Genomic DNA, 9536 nt, shown 5'->3' with positions numbered 1-9536 from the left:
CACACACACACACACATATACACATACACACACATACACATACACGAACACACACACACACGCACACACACACACACACATACACACACACGCACACACACTCTCACAGAGAAAAAGACAGACAGACAGACAGACAGACAGACAGACAGACAGACAGACAGACAGAGAAGAGGAACATGGGGAGGCGGGGAGTGACGATTTTGAAGGGAGGAAAAAAACGTGTAAGAGAGGAGAGAGAAGGGGGAGGGAAGGGGGGATCGGGCACAAAGAATAGACCCTCTCTATTTTCCAGGAATGAACGACATCGTAGCGTGACAGTAAATAGATCTTACAAGTTTTTCTTGTTCGTTTTTTATTGTGGTGCTTTTTCCCCTGTTTTTAATACCAGTCTGTGTGATCAAAGTGAACTGAATAATTGAAAATCATGTTCCTCCACGTTGCATTTGTTTTGTATGTTCCCGTTTGGCGTTTTCAGACACACTCTTGGCGTTTCATGACGACCAGTCAAGGTAGATAACTTTGGCATTTCGGGGAAAACATTTTGACGTTTAAAAAATTTTAAAAAAAAGCATACCGTGTTTAAAATGGCAACAGGCGTAATTTATCAGTCCTATCGAAGCGAACATCGACAGCTAACAGGAAGCGGAATGCGTGATGCATGCTGGGTCTCTCATAAAGAAAAAGAAAAAAGAATAAGAAAAAAGGAAAATAAAAATAAATGAAAAGTGGGATTGGTTGAAAGGTGAGAGAAACAGTAACGGAACATTTTTACCTTTTCTTTTCACGTTTTCTTTTTCTTTTTTTGTGGGTGGGGGTGGGAGGAGGGGGGGGGGTTGTTTTTCCTTTACCCTCAGTCCATATTTTGTCGGGTTTTGTTTCGTAATTTAGAGCCAAGTGTTCGCTTTGTTTTTACATTGCTAGGAAAATGTTTGGTGTCAGATTGTGTGGCGTTATGTCTCTGTCCCGTGCAATAAGCAGCTTGAAATGTACAGTTATGTTTTGTAACGAAATAAATCTTCTGTGTTGATTGTACGGTTCACAAACAAAAATAGAGGCACAGACATACAGACTGAGGTACAGACATACAGACTGAGGTACAGACATACAGACTGAGGTACAGACATACAGACATACAGACATACAGACATACAGACATACAGACATGTAAACAGAAGAACAGACATTTGTTTTGTTTGTTTGTTTGTTTATTTATTTGTTTCTTTGTTGTTGTTGTTTATGGGGTGCACTGAAAGGCTGTATTTTTACTCGATAACTTGCTCGGCCATTCTCCGCCCACTGACCTCCCGAATTGTTTTTTGCTTTAAATAGTAGAGGGTTTTACGGCGCTCACAACTGCATAAGGTCATATGAGCACCAAGCTCCCAAGTGACGATACAACACCTTCTGTAGATCTATGGTGACAGGCAGGAAACGTTTCACCGATCATTCCGACGTTTTCTCCTGTAATTTTTTTTCTTTTTGCTGTGGGCAGACAGACTCTGTGCCTACGTCATCAAACCTGGACAAACAGCATGCGGGAAAGCTGCTCATGGGTTTGGTTTTTTTCTGGGGGGTTTTTGTTGTTGTTGTTTGTTTTTTGGTGTGGTTTTTTTTTTGGGGGGGGGATCTTTGTTTTTTTAAACTTTTTTTCCGATAGAACACTTTTAGGGAGCGTTTAACCCCCTCACCGCTGTGTGGTCCCGCCAACTATCACAGGAACCTGTAGTGTTTAACACCATCACCGCTGTGTGGTCCCGCCAACTATCACAGGGACCTGGGGCCAGGCAGGGAAGGGGCAAGTCAGACATGTGTCACGATGTGGTAGAATCAGGCGCTCGTCACGTTTTTGGGCGTCTGGACGTATTGGTATCACTTTAAATTTTGTTCATTTGACCATCATTTGAAAAAAAAATGTACACGCCTATCTTGAATGGAAGACGAGATATTTGCGGTTGAAGGAGGTTAGGATCGTCTGGTTTCAGGGGTAAGATTAACCGGAAATCAGCAGCCAAAGTTTGGTCATTTTCAACGTTTGAGAGTCCTTGAAAACTGAAGATTTCCATTAGTTGTGGCTTAACCTGTGTCGTTGCTTTTTCTCAGTAAAAATCCACACCGAAGTGTCTTTTTAAATGGACGTAAAAGGTATGGAGCAAAAAAAACACCCATTAATAAGAAATAATTGTCAAACTGGAGGAAAAATGCCGATATTTTCGATTTCATTATTGATTTTGACGAGCGCCTGATTTCCCCACGATGCCTCACAAATGTCAGAAGACCACAATGAGCCGGTGACATTTCCTGGTGGTGCCCAAAGAAGAAAGTAACATGAGTCTGTCTTGACGATGCTTCCCTCAGTCGTGGTGTCGGTCCTAACGGTAGTTGGGAAACATGGCCGCAGGTGGCCTGGGAGGTGCTCAAAGCAAAACTTGTCATTTCACAGAAATGTACCACGACGCGAGGCAATCAGGCGCTCGTCACATTTTTGGCATATGATTAGTTTATTGGTATCAGTTTAAAGTGTGTTCATTTGCCTTGATTTGGTAGGGAAAAAATCTATATTATCTTGAAGAGTAGTCAAAATATCAGCGATTGAAGAAGGTGGGGGTTGCCTAGTTTCAGAGGTGAATTTTGTGGAGAAAATGGACGCACCAAAGATGATTTATTTGAGTGTTCGTGGAAACTGAAAATCTACATTTTTTTGTGCCATTAATCACGGTTTTTCAATAAAAATCCACCCTGAAATGTGTTCTCTAAGGTGTATGAAAGGTGTTATGCCAAAAAAAAAATGAAATTCAATTTCAAAAACTGACAAATCTGCGAAAAATGCGTTTCTTCACTTTGATTATTTTGACGATCACCTTATTTTACCATGATGCCTCACAAAGGTCATGTTCTTACCCCGGGGCCCAGAGACAAAACCAGATAATCTGGATTCTGAGTAGCTTTTTAAAAAAGATGGAGGCCCACTGTCATGTGACATAGAATCTGCAGACTTCTCAAACTTGACAAAGGTTTTTATGTTCGTGACGTTAAGATGCTTGAGTCGAAATCTGAACTGAGACATCGGTGTGGCTTCCTCATATCAACCGATGTAACAGCACAACATTCACTTTTGGCTTTTTGGACGGTACTTGGTGTACTCAGTATTAAAGCAACTTTTTTTTCTTTTTTTTTTTCTTTTTCCTTTTTTTTTGGGGGGGGGCTCTCTCTCTCTCTCTCTCTCTCTCTCTCTCTCTCTCTCTCTCTCTCTCTCTTTTTCTTTTTCCTTTTTTTTTGGGGGGGGGGGGGGGGGGTTAAAATGATTAGTTTTACACCGTTCCTGTAGACCGAAAGGCTAGAACACAAATGGCTGCTGGATCGGAAAAGTAAAGTAAAGTGAAGCACACCTTTCCTCTGTCATGTGTGGGGGCCCTCGTGGCCTACAGGTTAAGGTGCTCGCCTCTCATTCAAAGGTCCCGGGGCGATTCCGGGTAGTGACGGAAACATTTTTTTCTCTAAAATTGTCTCCTTTCGCCTCCTTTCCTGCTCTCTAGCAACGTTCTGTCGTCTGCTTACGACTCCACTTTCTGCCCCTACCTATGTAGTTGCAAGCGGCGTAAAACAAAACAAAACAAAAACAAAAACAAAAACAAAAGGCCCAGCACGACAAGAAATCTGCTGCCATGACGAAATAGCAGTGTCGTGTTGGTGCGTCAGTTTCACTCCCTGTCAGTGCCCACGACTGTTTCTTACTCACCGACAAATCCTGTCCCTGCTGTTTGGCCGGAGTGAGGTATTAGGCTAGGAGGTACTTTTGGCTCCAAAAAAGTGGACCAATGATCAGTTGATAAAAGTAGACCGTGTGACTGGCTGAATGCCTGGCCCTCTTATTTGGCGGGAAAAGTGTGTCATGCGTGGGTACGAGGGAAGCCTTCTGCTCGTTTCTTAGTTTGGAAGAATTTGACGGGGCCCAGAGAACAGAGTACAATTATGTGCCTCAATGTCCTTGGTATTTTGCTTTGTTCAAACCGATTTAAAGGATTTGGATGAAAAAAGCACGATTTGTTTAATCGCTCGCCTCTGTAGTTCTGTGCTAGCACAGGGTGGTTTGCAGCGAACGTTTGAAAACGATCACCCCTGATCTTATTGTTGGAGAGATCTACACCTAGCCTTCTCGGACAAGAGCGAAAAATCTCGGAGGTCCCATGTGCACGTTGCGCTCGTTAAAGATCCCTTGGTGGTCCAAAATCAATAAGAGTAGGCTTTGGTATTGCCACCCGAGCAAAACTCAAAATGTCCTACCTGCTGTAAATGTTGAATGTTGTAATAATATGATCTTACTCAGTTGCGAGCGCTGTAAAATACCTACTACTCACCCCCCCCCCCCAAATCCCCCCCAAACCCCCCCCCCAACCCGCCCACAAAAAAAAATCATTAAAAAAAACAATATGAAAATAACCAACTAAACAAAAAACAGACAAACAATGAGAAAAAGTCTATCAGTTTAAATTGTTGTTTTGACGCGGTTTTCATAAGTGTACTATTGTAACATTGTACCATTATAGCCTTGTAACATTGTACCATTGTTTGTTCCCGCCCTCAGAGTTCGCCACCAGATACTGCACAGAGAACGGAACCTGGTTCTTCCACCCAGTGCTGAAGAAACACTGGACCAACTTCTCAGCATGCCATTCCACGGTGGAGATGACGGCCGATATGGTGAGTTGGTGTGTTTTGAGTTTTTGTTGTTGTGCGTTTTTGGTGTGTGTTTTTTTCATGGCATCCCCCCGACCCAAGCTCTCCGGCTGGAGACAGAGAGACGTCTCTTTCTTCCCGCGACACCCACAAGGGTATAAGCATCGGATAAAAGTAAAGTAAAGTGAAGTTGGTTAGTTTCTTTGTTGTTTGTTGTTGTTGATTTTTTCTAGGTTTTTCTTTTCATTGACCCTTCCCAATTCTATCATCTGGAGCTTTTGTGTTTAATTACTTCCTGCTTACCGATCCCATAACCCACGAGGATGGCAGAGGCGCTGTGTGATAGAGAGCCTCGTCATAGTATGTCTCCACTGTAATAGTGACCACGAAATGTGCAACATTGGGGATTTCAAAATTAACTGTAAGTCTTGTAGTAAACACACAGGAGAATGTTTTCAATATAAAAAATAAATAACCAATATGGTGAGTTGTTCTTTGCTTTTTGGTAGTTTTGGAGCTTTGGTACTTTATTTTTATCAGAATCTATGACTCGCACGGTCAAAACTCCCCCTCCCCTCCCCCCCAAATCCCTCCCTTTTCCCCTAAGACGCTTTCGTCGACACACGAGACAACCTATCCCGATACTTGGAGAAGTACCTCGAAACTTCACTTGCTTTTACTCCCCCCCCCCCCTCCAAGGGCAGGGTTACCGACCGGAGTGTCTTTAGGCCAGTCCCAAAGGAGGAATATTGACAAGTCCTTATGCACAGTACAATTTTAAATGGACTGATTTATCAATGTCATGCTCATACTGTGCCGAAATTGCATAGGGGCAGTTGCGAGCGCCGTAAAACCACGAGGTTGCCAAAACGGAGTTGATATAACCTGAAAGGTGATGGGCTTTTTTCCAAGTCAAGACGATTGAGGAATGATGAACATATTGCTATTCTCTGAAAAGTTTAACGAAAGGGAAAATGGTGGTAGATCAGATCTGCCTTACGAATACGGATCGTTGAGATGTAGCACGGACAGACGTCTCATGGGGCTCATCTTCCGAATTCTGAACCCTGGTGACGTTTAAAGGGGTGCGAACGGTGTGTTTGACCTGAAGTGGTAGTTTTTTCTTGGAATTTTTAGGTCTGATTCTCTACAGGTCCTAACTGACGGACCATTTCCGCCCTTGACATCAAATAAGGCCATAAGGGCACATAACCATTATCTCCGTACCTTGTGCGAAACTTCCGAAATGAATTGGTGGTGAGGAATTGTTCAATACAAAAATCTCTCTGCTCTTTACTAATCTTAACCATGATTTCAGCAGGCAAAGGAAACTTGAGAAAAACTATCTGCCAACTTTTGTTGGCCAGTCAGACTACTGTAGTTTGCAATATGGCGCAATCGTTTGGGATTTTTACCGGTAGGCCATATGCGAACTAGAGCGTCATGCTACAAAAACGGGGACATAGCTGAAAATGGGTTGTTTTTTATGTGCTTCGTAGAGCAAAACTATTCTGTGGATTTATCTAAAAATTAATATCAGACAAATTTCTTTTGACTTTCAAATGTTGGGTATAAATTTGAAACGCAAAACTTCACTGTGGAGGTACATCACCAAAAAAAAAGAGTTATATAGTTGTTTTGGATCACCCTGTATGTGATTGGCAGTCCATGAGATTCGCTCTCTGTCTGTAAAAAGTCCGCACTGAGCTGCCAGAGAAATCAACGGTTGGATAGGCCGGGGTTCTCATCCAGTTGCTTCCTTTGAACGTCGTTCTTTTTGAAACATGCGTTATTTTCCGTCTAGCCATCTTTGAAGGCCATACGCCACATTAAAAGAATGATACTCATGCGGGCACGTAAATGCATTTCTACGTAAGTCAATAATTTTCTAAGGTAATGAAAGACCATTTGTTAATCAGGTTCAACGAAACTGTAATGAAGAAAGCTAATCACTCAGACAACGTTTCTGAACGATTAAACATACGGGCATGCTCGTTTGGCAATAAATCAAGCCTTGATAAAAAAACAAGAAACACAACTGAAATAAAGGAAGAGGAAAAACAACGTTTAATGGTCCTAACAACGACCTGGAACGTTGGGTTGTTTCCGGAGATACATTGATTGATTGCCACCGAGGGCCGGAAAGGCAAGCAGCCGCCCACAGACAGACGACGTCTCTGATACTTTCCCGCCCCCCCCCCCCCCCTTCCCCTGGATCTCCGGCTCTCACGGCTGACCTTTTACAGGAAGCTACCCTTCATTAAACTACACTGTTGTTAGGAATTTTTTTGTCTTTTCCCATCTGCGAATTCGGTCGTCGAAACATTAAGATTTTGGAGATGCTCGCTTTCCCTGCAGTTTAATGTGATGGTCGGTGCATACTTATCTGTCTATGGGCGGTGTTAATTGTGTCACGACGCAGTGGAATCGTGCGCTCGTCATTTTTGGACTTGTAGAGTTATTGACATTTTCTTATAGCTTGTTCATTTGTCTTTGTTTGGATGAAAAAACAAACAACTCTTTTATCTTGAATAAAATAAGATAATATTTGCGATTAATGGAGGTGGAGGTTGTCTGGTTTTAGAAGTAAAATAAACGAGAAAATGGCCGCCAAAGTTTGGTGACTTCCGTAGCATATTATGAGTTCTTGTAAACTGCAAATCTACTTTTTTTTTTGTTCCTTTAATCTACATTTTCTCTTAAAATCCTCACATAAAAATGTTTTTGAATGGACATACAAAGTGTTGAACCAAAGATACTAAAATTCGAAGAAAATGTCAAAACTGACCAAAAAATGTCGATTTCTCGGATTTTGTTATTTTAACGAGCGGCTGATTTCACCACGATGTATCGGTTTGTTTACTGTCTTCCATACGCCGCTGGACGTGGAGACACCCTTAGTCATTTGGTACCGTGTTGGAATTCGGAGAAGATTTCTGATGGCTCTGGTTTGAATCCCAAATGGGGGAATTTTGGGTATGGGTTGTTTTAGGGGAAATTTCAAAGTCACTGTGGGATATTTTGATTAAGTAATTAGCCATAATTTGGAGTTTTTCATTTCTTAGCCTTATTACACATTTTATATTCATGTTATATACCCTTCCTCTCTTATGGTTAAGTTTTACTGCTTAAACCCGATGACCGCTACCTATTCCAGTCACAAATATCTAGACTTCTATTCAAGATAGACGGGTACTTTTTTTTATCTAAAGGTAGATGAAATAAACAAGCTTTAAGATGATACCAATAACTATATGACCAAAGTTTGACGAGTACCCGATTCCACTAAGTGGCGACGCTAACGGTTTAGTAACAACCATGCACAGTTAATAAATGGTATATCGTCTTAACGATGTATAGTTGGGTTTTTTTAAAATTTTGGATCACCCTGTGTATTATACATACATATCAGGGCTCCTTATCTTCTCATCTCTGTACACTTCCGTATTATCATGCTCACTGGGAATCTCCGCTGACAATTCGTCCCCAGGAGCACGCAGACAGGCTCAACCTCATCCGGACAATTGGCTACGGCGTTAGCCTCTGCTCCCTCGTCATCGCTGTTCTCATCATGTGCTGCTCAAGGTAAAGGTTTCACTTTCTGGTTCGAATCTAAAGCTCATTTATATAATGTACGTGACTGTAAGTCTGTGTGTGTGTGTGAATGTTTATTTGTGCGTGTGTGTGTTTGTGTGTGTGTACATGTGTGTGTGTGTGTGTGTGTACGTGTGTGTGTGTGTATGTGTGTGTGCGTGTGTGTGTGTGTGTGTGTGTGTGTGTTTGTGTGTGTGTGTGTGTACGTGATGAAACAACAAACCAATGCACCAGGATCTGGACAAAAAAAGAAGTTTCTTAGCTTACCTTTCCTTTATCTTATAATAAAGGCTTTACCAATTACAAAAAAAGAGACTGTCTTTTCCATTTCAGTAATTTTTTTTTTGGACTTACAACACATAATATTATGTCGTGAACCTCCCACCAGATTTGACGTCTACGAAAAAGATAGCATAATATGTGGGGCACCATGGGGAAATCAGGCGCTCGTCAAAATAAGGAAATCGAAGAAAAACGCAAGTTTCCGCCAGTTTGGCAATTTTTATCGAATGTTGTTTTTTCGCTCAACACCTTTTATCTCCATTTAAAAACACATGTAGGCCTATGTCTTAATATTAAAAAAACAAAACAACAAAAAAAAACTTTAATTAAAGGCACACAAACGTAAACATTAAATTACCAAGAATTCTCAAAATATGGGAGTCACTAACCTTTGGTGGCCATCTTTTCGCTAATATCACCAATGAAACCAGGTAACCCCAATCTACTTCGAAGGAAACTATCTTGACTTCTATTCAAGGTAGATGTGTTGTTTTTGTATTACTAAAAGTAAAACTAGTGAGAGCATTCAGGTGATACAAACAACCCCATTTGCCCTAAAATTGACGAGCGCCTGATTTCAGCACAATGCCTCCCACATAATATTTATGCAGCCGTAAAGCTTCCCCTAACGAGCCTAGGATCACAGGCAGACTTCCAACCCTTTGTCTCCGCGCCAACACAATCATGATGTATTGCGTCAACAATTACTGGAAAAATAACCTTTTCCTCCTCCTCAAGGCAGGTTTTCTAGGACGGATTTAGAACGTCGTTTTTGTTTTTTTGTTTGTTTTTGTAAAGTGTTTTACGGCGCTCGCAACTGCATAAGGTCATATGAGCGCGCGGGAGACTCCTAATATTTTCAGTTGGTAGGAAATTTTGAATTTTGCCCGGGTGGCCGCCGAAGCCTACTCTTATCGATTTTAGACCACCAAGGGATCTTTAACGTGCGCAACTTGCACACGGGCCCTCCGAAATTTTTCGCCCTT

The 9536-nt window shown here is 41.7% G+C and overlaps 1 protein-coding gene across 1 annotated transcript in view; it reads left to right on the top strand.

Annotated features, from left to right (window-relative positions):
* Positions 1-8351, top strand: part of LOC101857406 (parathyroid hormone/parathyroid hormone-related peptide receptor-like) — a 171920-nt gene extending 163569 nt beyond the window's left edge. The window contains exons 4-5 of the mRNA XM_035969859.1: positions 4583-4698; positions 8165-8351. Coding sequence (XP_035825752.1) covers positions 4583-4698; positions 8165-8263 — 215 coding nt within the window. The 3' untranslated portion in view covers positions 8264-8351. The remainder of the gene's footprint in view (positions 1-4582; positions 4699-8164) is intronic.
* The last annotated feature ends 1185 nt before the right edge of the window (positions 8352-9536 follow it).

Source organism: Aplysia californica, unplaced genomic scaffold (assembly GCF_000002075.1).
Source record: "Aplysia californica isolate F4 #8 unplaced genomic scaffold, AplCal3.0 scaffold00190, whole genome shotgun sequence".
In the NCBI taxonomy this organism is placed as follows: domain Eukaryota; kingdom Metazoa; phylum Mollusca; class Gastropoda; order Aplysiida; family Aplysiidae; genus Aplysia; species Aplysia californica.
This window is presented reverse-complemented; position numbering and strand designations above follow the sequence as displayed.